Source organism: Gigantopelta aegis, chromosome 3 (assembly GCF_016097555.1).
Source record: "Gigantopelta aegis isolate Gae_Host chromosome 3, Gae_host_genome, whole genome shotgun sequence".
Classification (NCBI taxonomy): Eukaryota; Metazoa; Mollusca; class Gastropoda; order Neomphalida; family Peltospiridae; genus Gigantopelta; species Gigantopelta aegis.
In genome coordinates, this window is record NC_054701.1 from 18,845,210 (window position 1) to 18,865,859 (window position 20,650).

At 38.1% G+C, this 20,650-nt stretch overlaps 1 protein-coding gene across 1 annotated transcript; it reads left to right on the forward strand.

Moving 5' to 3' along the window:
- The first annotated feature begins 9,172 nt into the window (after positions 1 to 9,172).
- Positions 9,173 to 20,369, forward strand: LOC121368529. Its single transcript, XM_041493266.1, has 6 exons — positions 9,173 to 9,303; positions 10,485 to 10,604; positions 13,318 to 13,451; positions 17,085 to 17,261; positions 18,258 to 18,343; positions 20,241 to 20,369. Exons 1-6 carry the CDS (start codon positions 9,173 to 9,175, stop codon positions 20,295 to 20,297), a joined length of 705 nt encoding a protein of 234 aa, XP_041349200.1. The 3' UTR covers positions 20,298 to 20,369.
- The last annotated feature ends 281 nt before the right edge of the window (positions 20,370 to 20,650 follow it).

The window sequence follows — 20,650 nt, forward strand, 5'->3', positions numbered from 1 at the left end:
AATTTCGACATGTGGTCTTAGAGAGGAAACCCGCTACATTTTTTCCATTAATAGCAAGGGATCTTTTATATGCACCATCCCACAGACAGGATAGCACATACCACGACCTTTGATATATCAGTCGTGGTGCACTGGATGGAGCGAGAAATAGCCCGATGGGCCCACCGACGGGGATCGATCCCAGACCGACCACGCATCAAGCGAGCGCTTTACCACTGGGCTACGTTCCGCCCCGGCTGTTTTGACAATGTCTAGGTTTATACAATACTATATATTTGTTTACACATAACAAATAAAATGTCCAAGCCATGTAGGTACATTTTGCAATTTATGGAATATAAATACACTTCTGTTTTTAAATAATGAATGAATGAATGAATGAATGAATGAATGAATGTTTAACGACACCCCAGCACGAAAAATACATCGGCCACTGTCTGTCAAACTATGGTAATGCAAATAAATAAAGTGATGATCAACATCAATATCAAAATTGAAGACTTAAACAAAAACAGTGTAAAGAACTGTGCAAAAACAAAAATAGCACAGAATGTTACGGATACTGAATTTTACTCAAAACTTCTATTTTGTGCTGTATTGGCCATTCTCAAAGAGAATGTTACACCCCTGCACCACGGTGAGGTTACAGCACACGCAGGGGTCTTTTTAAATAATAAAAATGTGTAATGGTCAAAGATAGGGAGACATCCTAATTATGTTAACCCCTGCGCGTGTTGTAATCTCACCGTGGTGCAGGGGTGTAACATTCTCTTTGAGAATGGCCAATACAGCACAAATTGAAATTTGGGGTAAAAGTCCGTATATCTGTGATGTTTATATTTTTGCAGTTCTTTACACTGTGTTTTAATTCAACTGTTGAATTTTTATATTGATGTTGTTCATCACATTGTGTTTACATTTACCATAGTTTGACACCCAATAGCCGATGTATTTTTCGCGCTGGGGTGTCGTTAAACATTCATTCATTCATTCATTTTAATTATGTTAAGGCATCGTTCAAATCGTACAGATATTAAAACAGAGATGTAAAATATTAAAATATTACATTCGAGTTTGCAAATAGATGATGCTATATCGAAAACAATTTTGGATTTTAATAATTTAAAACATTTCTTCATTTGGGTACCATACATTTCTGTGTCTAAGAGTCTAATATATTGTAATTATGAAACGTGGTCTAGTCTAAATGTCTGCCTGTATGGTACATAATTGTTTGTGAGTGTTGGTCATAGACTAGCGATCTTGCAATACCACGACTGTGTATCAGTCGCGGGACACTTGTAAAAAGAATGCATTATACAAAGATGAATGAAACACTCATGTGTATCTGTGTTTAAGTGTATTTGTATAAATATGTGCAAGATAGATAGACAGAGACAGAGCGAGAGAGAGAGAGAGAGAGAGAGAGAGAGAGAGAGAGAGAGAGAGAGAGAGAGAGAGAGAGAGAGAGAGAGAGAGACAGACAGAGAGAGAAACAGAGAAACAGAGAGAGAGAGACAGAGAGAGATTGAGGGAGACGGACAAACAGAAAGAAAAGAATGAAGGAAGAAGAGAGAGAAAAAGGAGTCCTCTCTCTCTCTCTCCTCTCTCTCTCTCTCTCTCTCTCTCTCCTCTCTCCTCTCTCTCACCCCTCATCCCCCCTCTCTCTCTCTCCCTCTCTCTCTTTCTTTCTCCTTCCCCACTACCTCCCCTTCCTTCCCTCCTTCTCTCAAAAAGATGGGGAGAGGGAGTGTGACAGACATACAGACAGAAAGGATGGAGGGAGACAGAGGGAGAAATAGGGGAGATGGGGAGGGAGATGGGGAGAGAGATTGAGAGAAACAGAAAGATGGAGGGAGGAAGAGAGAGATTGAGATAGAGGAATGAAGAGGGAGACTGAGATAGAGGAATGAAGGCAGATACTTATATATATATATATATAATGGCTATATATATATATATATATATAGATATATATAGAGAGAGAGAGAGAGAGAGAGAGAGAGAGAGAGAGAGAGAGAGAGAGAGAGAGGTGGGTGGGTGGGTGTGGAAGCTTGCGAAAGCAGAGCTTTGAAAATAGTTTCGTTCGCGCATATCTGCTTTTGTTTAACCCATTTTTTGTTCGCGCATTAAATTTAGGACATTATTTATGGTAATGACGGGTTACACTATAAAGAAATGGGTTACCTGAGTTTGTTTTTGTACATAAATATGTTACGCAAATTTTTAATTATCAAGTGTCTCTGTTTACAAATGACATGCTAGCCTGTCACCTGGTAAACTCATTTGGTTGAGTGTTGACGGAGTAAACATCTACACTGAGTAGTGCCAAGTCATGTAAGTGAACACGATCTACTGATGATTCTGAACCATTCAGTGGGAGGATTCTAAACATAGCCACAGTATTGCGAAACTGATTCACATTACAGCAAAACACGTAAATACGTTTATACAGGAGGTATACAAACTGTAGAACTGATAGCAATGCATTTACGCAGGAGAGAGAGAGAGAGAGAGAGAGAGAGAGAGAGAGAGAGAGAGAGAGAGAGAGAGAGAGAGAGAGAGAGAGAGAGAGAGAGAGAGAGAGCAAAAGTCGCCAACAAAGAGAACACAGCAATAAACTTACACAGGAGAGGAATAAAGAAACGGAACACATTTACGTGCACTTAATGCAGAAGGGAAATAAACAAACAGCAGAAAACATTATATAAGAATTGGTTGTCATTTTTGGAGTCAATTTATTGATGAATAACAGTCATAAATTGTATAAAATCGCGTAGCGCAGCGAAGCGGTTTTCTAGTAAATGTAGAAAAAATTACAAACTGTTCTTATAATTACAACGCACAACACGACTTATTTTAGTTAAAAAAATTATAAATCAGTTCCTGATGTCCTTTCTAATACCTGTTATACACGAACACATACACATATAGATATATAAACAAACACAAAGGAAAGTGGTTTATGGATGCTGTTACGATTACCATACAATAGCTGGTATTCATAGAACTTTTGCGTAGTTTATTTTAAACAAGCACTTTACTAACAGAAATATGGGAAGGGGGGATATAACATTTTAAAAATTAGATCCTGACTCGGACACATCCGTCTGTAAGTCGGACAGTGTGGAGGACATACATATTGTAAATTTACTCAAATAAATTTTTTTGTTTTTTTTTCTTTCTTAGAATCAAAAATCATGTCTGCTTCCTATGTAACATTTCTCGCTACAAACTGGGTCTAGCTTCACTCTTGTTGATAAAGGGTTTCGAGAAAGAATGAAAACATAATTTTTATGTGCAATTTTCTTAATGTTTTTTTTACCTTCCACCAGAACCACAGAAAATTATATTATATGTTACTGTTATGTTGTTGATGTAAAAAGGAGAATTCTGATGTAGGGCACATACAAAAATCAAATCCATTAAAATTATATTAGAAAGCGTTCACATTAAAGACTATTGAAGTAATGTACAGTTATAGAAAATATAGAGAATAACGGGTTACTCTCTCTTACTCTGGTCGCAGTACTCATGGCGGCTGGCAGTACTCGTAGCGGGTGGCAGTACTCGTGGCGGGTGGCAGTACTCGTGGCGGCTGGCAGTACTCGTGGCGGCTGGCAGTACTCGTGGCGGGTGGCAGTACTCGTGGCGGGTGGCAGTACTCGTGGCGGCTGGCAGTACTCGTGGCGGCTGGCAGTACTCGTGGCGGGTGGCAGTACTCGTGGCGGCTGGCAGTACTCGTGGCGGCTGGCAGTACTCGTGGCGGGTGGCGGTACTCGTGACGGCTGGCGGTACTCGTGGCGGGTGGCGGTACTCGTGGCGGCTGGCGGTACTCGTGGCGGGTGGCGGTACTCGTGGCGGTACTCGTGGCGGGTGGCGGTACTCGTGGCGGGTGGCGGTACTCGTGGCGGGTGGCGGTACTCGTGGCGGGTGGCGGTACTCGTGGCGGCTGGCAATAATCGTGACGGGTGCCATCGGTGGGACAGGATATGCTCACCTTTCGCGATCACCTGTGTGAAAGTGATTCATGAGTGCATGTCATCACAGCTGTACTTGCTCTAATGAGCTATGTCCGGTGCTAGTGTTGATTTAGTAAACTAGTCTAGGAGTGGCTCAAGTTCAAGTTCAAGTTCTTTATTGCGTTAAGTGGCAGTCGTCTTTGTGGCGCAAGAAGGGTGAACTCACCAGTAAAGGATCTCCGCCTATAGTACTGTCCCTCTATAGACGAGACACTAGATCGAATTTGTTAAAGTTTGTTTTGTTTAACGACACTACCAGAGCACATTGATTAATTAATCATCCACTACGGGATGTCAAACATTTGATAATTCTGACAAGTAGTTATCAGAAGAAACGCTATATTTTGTTCCTAATGCAGCAAGCGATCTTTTATGTGCACTTTCTCTCCCACAGACAAGAAAGCACATACCACGGCTTTTGACCAGTTGTGGTGCACTGGTTGGAACGCGAAAACCCCCAATCAGTTAAATGGATCCACCGAGCTGGTACTCAACCTACTGAGCTAAATCCCGCACCCACTAGATAGAGATTGATGGAATAAACCACTATTTTGGTAAGTGCCAATTCGACTCTGCGTTGTGCAGAGATACGGCAATAATCACGTATTGCCTTGTCGTCTGCTATGTTTATACACCAAAACAAAATAAATCTTAACAATTTATTTAAATAAAAGAATAAGTACCTTTGAACAATACAACATTTCTTTACTGATCAACTAGTGTAAAAGTAGTTCCGTCCCAAAAAGCTGTATTTGTGGTCAGTGATCATAATATAGAAGTTAATTTAGTCATCATATCTTGACATACATAATATAGTGATTGCAGAATAAATGCCTGTTGGAATGCATATTATTATATACCGGTATGCGTTACTTATACTAGTACTCAGATATGCGTGTGACTGCGCGTGCATGCACACACGCCTACACGTACGCATGTTTACCTATACATGTATCTACGACGTATATAGGAAACACTCCTAATGGCCACCTGCATAACATAAAACACTCATTGATGCGTAAATGGCCATTATATTTCACTTAGTGGCGGCTCAGGGGCGGGACGTAGCCCAATGGTACAGTGTTCGCTTGATACGCGGTCGGTCTGGGATCGATCCCCGTCGGTGGGCCCATTGGGCTATTTCTCGCTCCAGCCAGTGCACCACGATTCATACATCAAAGGCCGTAGTATGTGCTATCCTGTCTATGGAATGGTGCATATAAAAGATCCCTTGCTGTTGATCGAAAAGAGTAGCCCATGAAGTGGCGACAGCGGTTTCCTCTCTCAATATCTTTGTGGTTCTTAACCATATGTCTGACGCCATATAACCGTAAATAAAATGTGTTGAGTACATCGTTAAATAAAACATTGCCTTCCTGCCTTCCTTATTGGCGGCTCAATCTTTAAAGGGTTTTTGGTGCAAAAAATATCCACACGCGAAATACAACACACGAAATACACATTATTGTAGAGTTATCTGACCATGGCTATTGGTATATTAAAATTTCAAAAGGAAAAATAGATAAAAGCGTGAAGAATAAAAGCAGATAGAAAAGTTGGAAAGAAATATATAAGTATATGAAAACAAAAGGAGAAATACTAGAATAAGAATGGACATTTGACTGAACAGAATAAAACTCACCACGTTTTGTTATGATACAAATTCTATAACAGCATTTGAACCAAAATACCATACTGAGATTTATAGATAATGTTTCATTTTATTTCTGTTTTTGATTGTCACGTTCCAATCAAGATACAAAAAATCCTCCACCCTCCAACCCCCCATAACACCCCAAAAAACCCTTATCGACCGCCACCACCACCCAACCCCCCCCCCCCCCCCCCCCCACACACACACAAAAACAAAAAACAAAACAACACAAAATACGATTAGGATCGATCCCTAATCTAATATATATTGTCAATGTTATTCGCTCTAAAGCAAAGGATGTGATATACTGAGGAAATTAATTAAATGAATTTCTTAAGAGCACAATGTCTGGTTTTATCCGCACACCTATGTTATCGCCCCCATCTGCCACGCGGAAAATTCAGCTGAAGTCCTAATTTGTATAACCGATGCACCTAGAACAAATTCTCTAGGGCCACCTTTGTGCTCATCCGAGCTTTGAGTTTTTCAGCATAATTGTTGTGTGTTTTTTTTCAGGGCCGTACCAAGCCAAAAGTACGAGCCATCTGTAACTCAAAACTGTGTAGTCGATGCACATGCATAATATTATTCTCTAGGGTCACATTTCTGCTGATTCGTGTGTTCTGCCTATTTTTGCAGTAATGACTGTTTGTCTGGGAGGTAAACCCGTATGTATACCTAGCTAAAAATAATTAGTAAAGTAATATATTGAGAATAACTAGTTAATGACGTCGGATATCTGCTTATCCTGTTACGGTAATAATGGAAAATATAGCTGAGTGGAATTTCTCATTCGGCCTGAACAGGATAAAGCAGATATCCGACGTCATTAACTAGTTATTATCTATTATCTTTATCATGCAGACCATAAAAATTAAGTGAAAAAGCTATTGTTTCTATTATTTCAGCCACATTATTACATAATGAGAATATATCTGTATTCTTATTGGTCGAAAACCAGTCACATGACCGTCCGTAAATAGTGGTATTGCCCTGAGACGGTCTCACCGGTCCATCAAAAGTGATATTGCCCTGGGAGATTTAACCAATGAAAATGAAGATGAGACCAAATTCTATCCAATTAATGAGTAGGTAACGTAATGCAACGTCAACTGCTAATAACGCTAATGTAAACAAACACAAACTTGTGACAAATCGCTTTGCTGTCCTTCAACAAAAATATAACATCTTTAGTGATACTGAGTTTAATTCCGCAAACACGACAAAAACAAGGTCAGTAATCGTTAAATTGTGTATGGAATGTCTCGCAGATTTAGAAACGTACATGATACATCAAAATGCAGTTGGAATCGGCACTCTCAGGATTTTATGTTGCAAATAAAAAAAATGCATTTGGAGGTAAACGGCAACTGTTCATTATAAATGTATGTTAAGATTTATCACATTTTGTGTTTTATTTTGCTTTTAATATGATTTTTGACACTCTTGCTGGTTATAATGTCTCGAATTTGATTTTTGTCTTAGTAATGTGTCAACTGTTTATTTCCGCATTCCACTGCGTGTCATACAACGTCATAGGATTACGTGACGTCACTAAATCCCTAAGGCATTGCGGGAAATTATGTGTTGGCGTATTTCGATTCTGATAAATAAAGCAGGAATGTACGAAAGAAATGTTTTATTTAACGACGCACTCAACACATTTTATTTACGGTTATATGGCGTCAGACATATGGTTAAGGACCACACAGATTTTGAGAGGAAACCCGCTGTCGCCACTACATGGGCTACTCTTCCGATTAGTAGCAAGGGATCTTTTATTTGCGCTTCCCACAGGCAGGATAGCACAAACCATGGCCTTTGTTGAACCAGTTATGGATCACTGGTCGGTGCAAGTGGTTTACACCTACCCATTGAACCTTGCGGAGCACTCACTCAGGGTTTGGAGTCAGTATCTGGATTAAAAATCCCATGCCTCGACTGGGATCCGAACCCAGTACCTACCAGCCTGTAGACCGGATGGCCTGCCACGACGCCACCGAGGCCGGTCAGGAATGTACGAGTCTTATGGATGACATTATGTAATAAAACAATTATTAACCGCATTTCGGGCAATATCATGTTTTATGGACCGAAGAAATTGATATTGCCCTCAATGACAATTGATAATTGTACGATGACCTAGAGGTCAAATGAGCGATTTTGTAATGTAGCTATGCGTGTGACGTCACATGAATGACTTTGCTTTATCCTTCATCATAATCTGTCACATGGAAATTCAAGACAAGTACCGTGATTACATTCCTGTGTATACAGATGGATCACGTGATGGGAATTATGTGGCTTGTGCTACAGTTTTTCCATCAGACCAAATATTTTCCATGAGACTGCCTGACTCGGAATCGATCTTTAGTACTGAAATTTGGGCAGTCATTAAAGCCTTGGAAGAAATAAAGGATTCTAGTGCATCCAAATGTATTAGTTTTACCGACTCACTTTCGTGTCTCCAAGCTTTGCGCAATATGAAGCTGGACCACCCCTTAATTGGTATGGTGATACGAAAGTGTGTCTTTTTATCCATTGCCAGTAAAGTTATTGTCGTTTGTTTGGTGCCCAGCCATGTTGGCTTCAGGGGTAATGAAAAGGCAGATTCAGCTGCCAAGTCTGCTTTGGATTTGCCTCATGCCAGGGTTGATGTGCCGTATACTAATTTTAAACATAATATCAACGAATTTATCTTTTCGACTTCGCAACATGATTGGGACGGTGCGGTTGCGAACAAGCTTCATGCTGTCAGGCCAGTCTTTGGAGAGTGGCAGTCCTCCTATAGGCAGTGCAAGAAGGATAAAATAGGCTTGTGTCGTGTTCGCATCGGTCATACTTACCTGACCCATTCATTTATTTTGAAGAAGGATCCTCCACCTCAGTGTCTTCTGACGGTACGCCACATTTTGGTGGAGTGTCCTCATCTCAAAGAAACTCGAAAAGATATATTTGGACAAACAAATTTTTACGCGATACTGACTTTTACTCTAAATTTTAATTTTATATATCTGTGATATTTGTATTTTAGCACAGTTCTTTACACTGTGTTTTAATTTAACTGTTGAATTTTTATATTGATGTTGATCATCACATTGTTTTTGCATTTACCATAGTTTGACACCCAATAATCGATGTATTTTTCGTGCTGGGGTGTCGTTAAACATTTAAACATTCATTCATTCATAATCTGGCAATAGAAACGGTGGTTGCAGAATAAATAGTGTTCTTCAGCTACTTCAAAATCTCACTTATAAACTACATATAAAAGGACACTTTGTTTTTTATTGCATCCCTGTCCATAACTCCACCCCACTCTCTGTTAATTAGGTGCGAGCTTGTTTATAACAAAGCTGGTTAAACCATCTCACATTCGACGACTTGGAGTTATTTAAAAAATCTACACACATTGTCACTCAGACATTTTGTGATTTCATTCGTCGTCGTGGGTAAATATTAAAACATTAGCCGTCGACCACGTCGCAATCCTCGCATGACTTGGCGGTCAAACGGCCAATTTGATGATCTCTGCAGCGATGGGAGCGTGGAAAAAAACCTCAGACCGACATTTTATCACAAAAACAAGTGTTTTATTGGAACTGCGATGCAGTCTGTAGTTGCAAGGTAAGAAAGAATTGCTAAAATATTTAAAGATGCAATCTCAAGTACATTTTTCATTATTTAATCATTTAAGTGCAATTTCTAGTTGTCGGTTCAACCATGATTCGCAATTCAAGTGAATACTGACAACCAAGACGTTTTGCAGTTTATATATGAATTGAAAAAAAAGAAAGAAAGTTAAATAAAAAAAGTTAGAAATTGAGCTCATGTGTACCCATTTGTTAAGAGTCAAAAGACCAAAGTACACAACATTTGTACGGTTTTATTAAAACCGTAGGCCTGTTTGTATTTTATATTCGTAAATGATGTTATATTTATTATGGTGAGGTGAGAGGTATGTTAAATGTATTTGTATAGTGTATATAAACATGTATCTGTTTTGTATATGTGAAAGCGCATTTGCTATCTGAATATATGAAGTACGTCAGTGTATATTTAAACACCCTAGTAAGTACTACTAAGGCATGTTCAAGAGGGCGAGCGCTCGCAATCACTGGCTACATTAGTTTTTGCGCCTGTCGTTAAATGAATGCGATATGGTAGAACATGGTGGTACCAGCCAAATTGTTCACGATCGCTCGCCCTCCTGAACACTACCCTAAGTTCAGTCAGCGAACGTTTTGCTAACGTTCTCGAACTATTTGACTGATTCCCGACGTGGCCATATGGTTTACCGAGAAGCGCATAAACCAGTGTAGCGGACGTTAGCGACACGCGGTTGACTGAACTTACCCCTGGTTACTGGTTAAAGGGACATTCCTGAGTTTGCTGCAATTTTAAAGATGTTATCGACTAACAGAGACTTTTTCACGATTGTAATTACATATCAAATATATTTTTCTGTATAACATATTAGTGGCTGTATATTAAGCGTGTTTCTGATCGTTCTAATATTTGTACTAGGTTTAAATTTCATTTTATTTCCTAAAATATGTTTTTTTCGTACGTACGAAATTATTTGAAGACAGACTCCAGTTTGGGCTTCTTACATATATTAAGACGACCAGAAACATATTGAATGTACAGACACTGATATTCTAAACAAGAAAATATATTTAGTATGTAAGTTTAATCGTAAAAATATTTTATTAGTCGGAAACATCTTACAATGCAGCAAACTCAGGAATGGTTTGACCAATTACGATACACGTGTCTATTTTATAATACATGTTTCTCTGCACTAGGATGACTTGGCTGTCCGCCGTCCGTCTGTGTTGTGTCTGCACTGTCCTACTGACCTGCACTGCTAGTGGTTACTCCGGCCTCTTCCTGGCCACGCGCCAGTGTCCCCCTGGCCCATGGTGGTAAGATGATATTAATCTTTTCAAGCTAACATGTTGGTCATCTTTAAATAATTGTTGAAAGGCGAGATACAAGTTATCGAAAATAAGCCACGGAGGATTCCATTGTTCCATTTTCTTCAGTTAATACTTTGAGGGAGGAGTTGCAGGACTGATATTTACGGGTCATAGTTTGGTGGATATATTGCATATAGTATTTTGAACCACTTACGTTAACATTTTCACCTATGGGATTTTATTTGGTATAGTACAACCTATAACAAGGATATAGCTGTTGTTGCTGTTGTGGTTGTATACTTGTTATTCCCAACACACAAACATACAGACACAGACATATGTCTAACATCACCACGGGCGGATCCAGCATTTTGTTAAGGTTTGGGAAAAAAAGACAAAAAAAGACAACAAAAAAAGAAGGCAATTTTAGTTTGTCGAAGGCAAATGAGCGAAACCTGTAGTGGATTCGGGAGCATGCTCCCCGGAACATTTTAAAATAATGATGCTCAAAGATGCGCTTTCAGGGCAATTTAGTGTTGGATATTGTGGAAGTTGAATGGTATATATATATATATATATATATATATATATATATATATATATATGGAAACCTGTACAGAAGGTTATATAACACCAATACATAAAAAGGAGACCCAAACAACTATAGAGGCATTACTAGTACAAGCTGTTTAGGAAAAGTTCTCTCTTCTATTCTAAATAGAAGACTAACACAGCATATAGAATCTGAAAATCTTATTGCTGACAATCAGGCTGGTTTCAGAGAAAACAGAAGAACGGCAGATAGTATCTTTATGATAAATTCACTGGTCAACAAATATATTGAACAGTCAAAGGGCAAACTCTACTTTTGTTTCATTGACTTCCATAAAGCCTTAGTCACTGTTTGGCGACCTGGTTTATTTCTTAAACTATTCAGAATGGGTATAGGATGGACATTTTAAAGAAATTGTGAAAACTATGTATAGCAAAACTAAATTATCAGTAAAAATTAACAACAAACTCACTAATAAGTTTCCATCAACAGTAGGAGTAAAACAGGGTGATAACTTAAGTCCCACTATGTTTAATGTCTTCCTAGGGGATATGACATTCTCCAATAGCTGCGATCTACCGCATTTACAGAATGAAAGAATATCACATTTACTATGGGCAGACGACTTGGTACTCGTATATGAAACCCAACTAGGCCTACAAAATTCACTTGATGAATTACACATCTGCTGCCAAGAATGGCATTTAACCGTTAACCTAGCAGAAACAAAATGTATGATTATCCAAAAGGGAAAACCAAAGAAAATTACATTCCAATATGGAATGGAAGAAATCCAGAACACAAATACGTATATTTATCTGGGCTGCACAATTAATAGTAATGGAAACTTGGGTACAACCAAAACAGACCTTGCAGCCAAAGGACTTAAAACCATATTTAGTCTTGAGAAATCTTTCTCTAGTTTACCGCCACCACTCAAAATATGTAACAAACTATTCGATTCACTAATTAAACCGATCTTACTCTATAACTGCGAAATTTGGGATACAGAACTAAACAACAAAACAAAGACACACAACCTAGACAAACTCTTAGACATATTGGAAACGGAACATTTTGAAAAAGTGCATACAAAATTCTGTAAATACAACTAACACGTAGGAAAAAATGCAACAAATATCGCTTGTAAAAGTGAAATTAGCCGATATCCATTAATAACTGAAAAAAAATATCTTGTTACTAGGCACATCTACAAAACATACCACAGAAACGTACTTTATTATATGATGCAGTCCAATACAGCAAACTACTCAACAGGAATGACAAAAAAACAGTTTCCACAACTACGTAAATAACATGCTCAAGAAAAACAATATTGATATAACAGAATTCAGCGTTATTCTAAAGACACCAAAAACACAAAAGAAAATAAAAACTGAAAAATTACAACATAACTACAGACAGCATTATTTACAGAAACTGAAAAATTCGGGAAAACATATATATTACAAGCATATTACACAACCATATAGACTTGCAACATATCTGGAAAAACTTAACAACTGTAATCTAAGACGACATCTCACCAAAATAAAAATATGTGCACATCGCCTTAAAATTGAAAGAGGTCGATAACATAATATACTGAGAAACAGCAGGTTATGCAAACTATGCAACATTACAATTGAGGACGAAACACATTTTCCTATTAATTGTCTTGAACTTGAAATAACATGACAAAATCATTTTGACAAACTCATAGATGAATTTCCTGCATTTGAATCAATGAACAGCTATGAAAAATGCTACTATATTATCAACTGGCCTGCTGCCCATCTTGTAACAGTAGCACAGCTCTGTTGGGACGTGGATACAGCAAGAACTAGTTTGTTGAGTATTAAATAATAGCCTATGTGGCAAGTCGTTATAGCACTTATAATATAACTAAAACTTATTTTATTTTGTTTAATGTATATATTTAGTCGTTCATTATTCATTAGCTTTATTATTGCTGGGTCACCAGACTGTGTTTTTATGTATATAATAATTATATGTATACATCATATGTAAGCACGGTAATAAAGCTTTTTGTGTTGTATTTATTGTCTTGTATTGCATTGCATATTTTAAAAAGTCATTAAAAAGAGCACTTCAAATATGACAACCCCCTGGATCCGCCAATGATCACCATGTCAACTGTTTCAGGGACGTGACATGGACGAACATCCCCAACATCAGGAACCGAGACCTCCTCAAAGATATCAACAGGGTGGATGCTAACATGGATGACGTCATTACGCTAGAGGAAATGATGACGTTAACAAACTGGGGAATTGATGGTAAAATGCTCATCATAAATGTTACAGCCTTTAAAACAGCTACCAGTAACACCTAATATTAACTAGGTAAACCTAAAAGCGAGCGCAAGCAAAATACATTAAATACATGTATATATGTATGTCAACGTCCCTAACTGCGTTATGCTTTCAGCGGTCAGTTTGTTTTCTCGTGCACGGTTCGCGCAATCAACATCCGATTTGTTGTCGTCTACTTGTTCATTTGTGAGGTTTTGTTAACAGTTCACGGACATTTTTTATTAACAATAAAGTTCAGACAAGTAAATATCTAAATACAACACTTTACAAACCTCTAAACCATTAATTTTACTAAGTCGCGTTTGTTTATTCCTTAAACTTACCGATATCAGGTTCACTTAACTCATAGAAAGTAACTAACTATGATTTTTAAGCCGCCTGTTAGAATTTGTTTTAAATTATTATATTCGATCTGCAAAAGGTATGCTACATTTTTGTGCCTCTACATAACTGTAGAGAATAGTAAACACAATCCATTCATAACAATTATAAATAATATTGAATATAAATTGTGTTAATTAAGAATAAATTCATTAGAAAACTAATATTTCACAAACTATTCACTGGTATGAACATAATGCCAATTTGTATTGACATCAATTGTTAGCAATGGGTGTTGGTAAAACGCGGACAGGACCATAACGCTTGACAAACTGAATATTTCCTTTAAAACAAAAAATATTATACAAAGTGTTCGTCAACTGTGCATAGTTATTTTATCATGTAGTGGCTTTAAAAATAAAAAATGACGAAGCGCGCAGGCTTTCCTGTTTACTGTGTTGTGTTACACTTTTGTTTACTAGAATGGATTTGTTTTACGTCCATGTTGTTGATTTTTTTCGTTAACTGATTGGAATATATTTTATTTCATGTACTGAAAACTATAGAATATTTTTCCTTTAAGTATCGTATTCGTGTTTTTGTCGTTAGCCGAACGCAGTTTGGGACGTCGATGGTTAAGTTTATATTTTTATATTGCGAGCAATATGTGTGTGTGTGTGTGTGTGTGTGTGTGTGTGTGTGTGTGAGAGTGTGACGGTACGTGCTCTTAATTTCTTTTCGCCTGTGGCGATATTAATTGTTTTAGAGGGCCGTGTGCAGTTCCAGTTGCACTTAAGCCCAGATGAGCAACTTGTTACGTGATACCCTTGCGCGACGGTCGTCGAGCTGTACTTCTCATACACACCCAGCGCAGATGCGGAGGCCATGTGGCCAGTAGTTACGTAATACCTACGCGAGTGCGGTTTTTACAACCGTGATTTGGCGACTTGGCGTCATTGAGTCTGGCGATCAGAGAAAGATATGCCGTCTTGGTCGCTGTGGAAATCCACATGATACGTGAGGTACCGCCTTGTACCCCCAGGCGATATTCGCTGTCTCTGAGAGTTTTGAATAAATAGCTAGGGTTTTAGAGATATCGGGGAGAAACATATTGGAAGGCTCCAGGGAACGTTAGTCCGTTTGGACTTAGTAAATATCATTTCTGCTCTGTTGTGTAACCTTGATGTGATTGATGTGACTTAAATATCTTAATACTGTATTATACCAATATTATTTAGACGGTGCTGACGCAGTATACCGTAGGCTTACCGTTCTGATATATATATATATATATATATATATATATATATATATATATATATATATATAAAAAGCTTAACCAGTCATCCTAGAGGACCTAGGTAAACTGTAGGTTATTGTCTTTATTGTGATAGGTACCAGTATTAAGTCTGTATTACAAGGTTACTGAATGAGTAGTAAGGGTTAATTAAAAATTAACCAGTTAGGAATAGAGTTGTAATTCCTTTATTAATTAAGTTTCCCTGGAAGCGTTTCTCAGTTATCACACGTTATTGAACGAGTAGTAAGGGTTAATTAAAAATGAACCAGTTAGGAATAGAGTTGTAATTCCTTTATTAAGTAAGTTCTCCTGGAAGCGTTTCTCAATTATCACACGTTATTGAACGAGTAGTAAGGGTTAATTAAAAATTAACCAGTTAGGAATAGAGTTGTAATTCCTTTATTAATTAAGTTCTCCTGGAAGCGTTTCTCAATTATCACACGTGTGGGTGTTGGGTCACGGTGAAGTGATTAGCATATTGTGTAAACTAGACACCTAGAGATTAACTAATTAAGTGATCAGTTCTGGGTTGTTATTATTGTTGTTATTAATTAACTACTGCGGCAGTACATTTGTCAGCGTAGGTTAATACAGATTCCAAAGTGTATTGTGTTTTGTTGTGTTTTCTAGTGAACTAAACGTGCTATAATAATATATACTTTATATAAGATCGTATCTCTGATCATACCTAGACGAGCCACTCGGGTAAATACTGCTCGATACAGAGAGATCTAATAGATATACATTTAGGAGAGATATTTGGATAATCGTGTTTCATCCAGTTACGGGTATTATAGGATCCCCGTGACAGAGAGAGAGAGAGAGAGAGAGAGAGAGAGAGAGAGAGAGAGAGAGAGAGAGAGAGAGAGAGAGAGAGAGAGAGAGAGAGAGAGAGAGAGAGAGAGAGAGGGAGAGAGAGAGAGAGAGAGAGAGAGAGAGAGAGAGAGAGAGAGAGAGAGAGAGAGAGAGAGAGAGAGAGAGAGAGACAGACAGACAGACAGAGAGACAGAGAGGTAGGGGAAGAGAGAGAAGAGAGAGCGAGGGGGAGGGAGGGGGAGAGATAGAGAAATACGTGTGTGCTTTTTACACTCAAGTAATACATGTAGTTGGTCTTCAGTAAAATAAACCCTCATCATTATTTCTACAAAAAGTGCACCATCTTTGGTCATATGTTATATTGTTAAATTTGCCAGTATTTACAGCTAATCCAAAGTTATTGCATTTAAACTTCGACAATGCCCTTTTCAAATGTACCGCAAAGTTAAGTTGCAAGTACCGTTTGATATTCAATAAAGATTTATACTGCTTGTAATAACATGAGGCAGATGTTGCTGTTAATTGTCATAAAGCCTCTGTTTAAACAATGAGATAAACAAATCTATATTACCTACTTCCTGACATAGCCATACAAAATCAAAACCATAATTAAATAAAATTTGTTTCACTTTTGTAGCCCAATTAATGTACCCATCATCATCGAAATTTTTTAGCATCAAATAACTTTGACAAGGTAATCTGAAAAGTGGTAGTTGAATACGTTTACACCAATATTTGATAACTCTTGTATAAATACGTTGAAGATGGACCCTACCACACTCGCCCAACACAATATTATTTTTTGCTGATTTCCTAACCTTATATGTAGGTTCCTTTGTTTTGAGTTTACCAGATTAGTTAGAAATTCTGAATCATGTACACTGCAGCTTTGTTACGGGGAGTGCTAAATGACGAAGACAAGCAAATATTGTTTTATGGGAGAGTTACAATCAAGTATTTGTGCAATATTTAAAACAGAAGAAAAAAAGTGGACCTCATCTTTTGCGGGAGGGTTCAGATGAACACCCCCCTCCCCCGACCCCCCCCCCCCCCCCCCCCCCTAAATACGTTCCTGAAAATTTCATGTATTTTACCACTAATTTCTTTTCACTTTCCACTACTCCTATGTTTAATGACGCCTGCAATTACCGTTTTCGTAGTGGCGCCCCCTATTGGCAGATGTGAGTTTGTGGGTATCCAGAGTTACCGGTACGGCGTCTACAACCAGGTGGCGTGCCTCCTGTACGACGTGTTCGACGTCGACCACGACGGCCAGCTGACGGAGGCAGAGTTCAGAACTATATTCTCAAACAACCTCGTCAGCATGGACATTAACGGTAGGTGTTGTCACATCATCGTTGGTAAAAGAAAACCAATTTAACAATGCATGCACCACAGTCATATTAATATATTATTCTGATACTAACAATAATCAAAAGACAAAACAAAAGTTTGTTTGTTTAACGACACCACTAGGGTGCAATGATTTATTAATCATCGGTTATTAGATGTAAAACATGATTTGGTAATTTTGACATATAGTCTTAAAAAGGAAGCCCGCTACATTTTTTCATTAGTAGCAAGGGATCTTTTATATGCACCATCCCACAGACAGGACAGCACACACCACGGCCTTTGATATATCAGTCATGTGGCATTGGCTGAAACGATAAATAGCCCAATGGGCCCACCGACAGGGATTGATCCTAGACATCACATCAGACGAGCGCTTTACCACTGGGCTACGTCCTACCCCCGCAAAAGACAAAATACAAAGTTACAGACAACATGATAGCCTTGTTTACATTTACATATTCTCAATATATAACTTGTTTACCTGTTTTTATATTGTAAATGTTTATCAGTTCTCAAACTAGTTGTTCACATGTTCTCTATAATTGTTCACATGATCTCACTAGTTGTTTGAACGTTCCCTCTTTAATTGTTTGTTGCCTATATTCACGCAAACTGTTTACCTCTATTCACGTTAGTTGTTTACCTGTATTCACGCTAGTTGTTTACCTATATTCACTCTAGTTGTTTACCTATATTCACTCTAGTTGTTTACCTATATTCACTCTAGTTGTTTACCTGTATTCACGCTAGTTGTTTACCTCTATGCACCCGTTTACTTGTTCCCAGTATTTGTTTACCTGTTGTTGTTGTTCACGTTTCTCTTACTAGTTGTATGCACTAGTGCATTGACTGTTTACCTGTTCATGCAACGTTTGTTTTGTTGTTGTATTTTTTTTTGTTGTGGTATTTATTTATTTATTTATTTATTTATTCATTTATTTTTACCTGTTCTCACACTGGTTATTTACCTGTTCCAGGTGACAGCCAGTTGAGTGTTTGTGAACTGTACCGAGGATTTATTGATTACATCCGAGAAGCAGAAGAAACTGTCCGTCTCAGAAAGGTAAGTGCTTCGTGTTTAAGCTGAAGGTGTAAATATCTCATAAACATAGCTGGCGCAACAAGCGTGCTTCAGTTTAGACGTATATGTTCACCAAAACAGCCCATTCAACAAGCAGTTTAGAATTTAGCAACAACGCCGTATGTTTATTCAGTACACGTGTACATATTTCACGAGTATGTCTGTCTGTGTGTCTGTCTGTCTGTCGACGAATGTGATATGATTGCAAGCTTCACTCGATGAGATATAAATCATATTTGACAAAAACATGAAATTTTCTATTTATTATTTAACTTTTAGCAATTTATCTTTATTTTTAAAATGCCAGCAGCAAAATAGTTCCGGCTTTCTAACAGTGAAGACAACACTTTCTACAGTGACGATAACACATTTTGGAGTAAAATAGTGAAATTCTCACTCTAAAATGCGTTATTGTCACTGACTGACTGATAACACTTTCATTTCACTGATATTTTAAGATATTTCACTAAATGTTATATAATAAATTCACGCCTATCATTTTCGAGTTCGCCGATTAGAAATAGTTCACATATTAATTATTAATAAACACACCACAGAAAGAAAGCCGAGAGTACCCCTGTCAGCAATGTTCCGGGGTGCTGTCTAAAGGCAGAGTACTCAGCCCAGTGATTCACTGACATTTTCCACTGTCAATGTAATATTCGTATTTCACATACACTCTAGGATGCTTTAGGTTACCAGGCTAAGGTAGCCTTAATGACCTGGCGGATCTCCAGGGTTCGTGAAATCCCTCTGTAGAATTCTATCGTACACCCTTAAACATTCGCCCCGGTTGACATGCGGAAATTATTAGTATTACGATGTAAGATGACTATGGCATGGTTCAGTTTATTGATGACTAATACGCGAAAGTTCCGTTTCCTACTCGTGTTTTCACTCACCCCGAGAAGGTTTACCTCTGTAACTACTGGTGTTAAATACACTACTCAAAACACCACTCTTTGTGTAATGGAACTAATCAACATATCTATTTGTAGCAGCATGAAAAAGTTAAGTTTATATTGCGAGCAATGTGTGTGGTGTGTGTGTGTGTGTGTGTGTGTGTGTGTGTGTGTGTGTGTGAGAGAGAGAGAGAGAGAGAGAGAGAGAGAGAGAGAGAGAGAGAGAGAGAGAGAGAGAGAGAGAGAGAGAGAGAGAGAGAGACACACACACACACACTCGTATGTCGTGACGTGATAACTGAATGACTATATGTCTCGACAGCTGAATGAGTCTATGTCGTGACGTGATAACTGAATGACTATATGTCTCGACAGCTGAATGAGTCTATGTCGTGACATGATAACTGAATGACTGTATATCGTGACAGCTGAATGAATGAGTCTATGTCGTGACGTGATATCTGAATGACTATATATGTATTCACAGTTTAATGAGTCTATGTCGTGACGTAATAACTGAATGACTATATGTCTCGACAGCTGAATAAGTCTATGTCGTGACGTGATAACTGAATGACTATATGTCTCGACAGCTGAATGAGTCTATGTCGTGACGTGATAACTGAATGAATATATGTCTTCACAGCTGAATGAGTCTATGTCGTGACGTGATAACTGAATGAATATATGTCGCGATAGCTGAATGAGTCTATGTCGTGACGTGTAACTGAATGACTATATGTCTTGACAGCTGAACGAGTATACGCCGTGACGTGATAACTGAATGACTATATGTCTTGACAACTGAATGTGTTTATGTCGTGACGTGTAACTGACTGACTATATGTCTTGACAGCTGAATGAGTATACGCCGTGACGTGATAACTGAATGACTATATGTATTGACAGCTGAATGTGTTTGTGTCACGACGTGATAACTGAATAATGTTATGGAATATATTTATTTTATTTTACAGATTAAGGCCAGAGAAATCATCACGAAAGCAGACGACGAAGTGTTTAACAGAACATAACGTCTGCATCGAGAAAACCAGAGAAATATCAGCACGATATTTTATATTCATAACCTACTAACATATATTCGTAATTTCTTAGAACCCCCCCCCCCCCCCCCCCCCCCCCCCCCGAATATATTCTTGTGTGGGTAATAACATGTTTACTAATTAGACAAACTGTGAATGACATTGCCAGTTTAATCATTACTGGCATATTACTTCGCAGTGAAATGTCATTAATAAATCACGGGTACCATACTCTCAACATGTGCCAACGTTATGGAATATTGTTAAAAGAAACTGCCCAGAGTTTTAACTTATTTCCTTCTAACGCAACCTTACAAACTACTACAATTATTAATTATCAATTC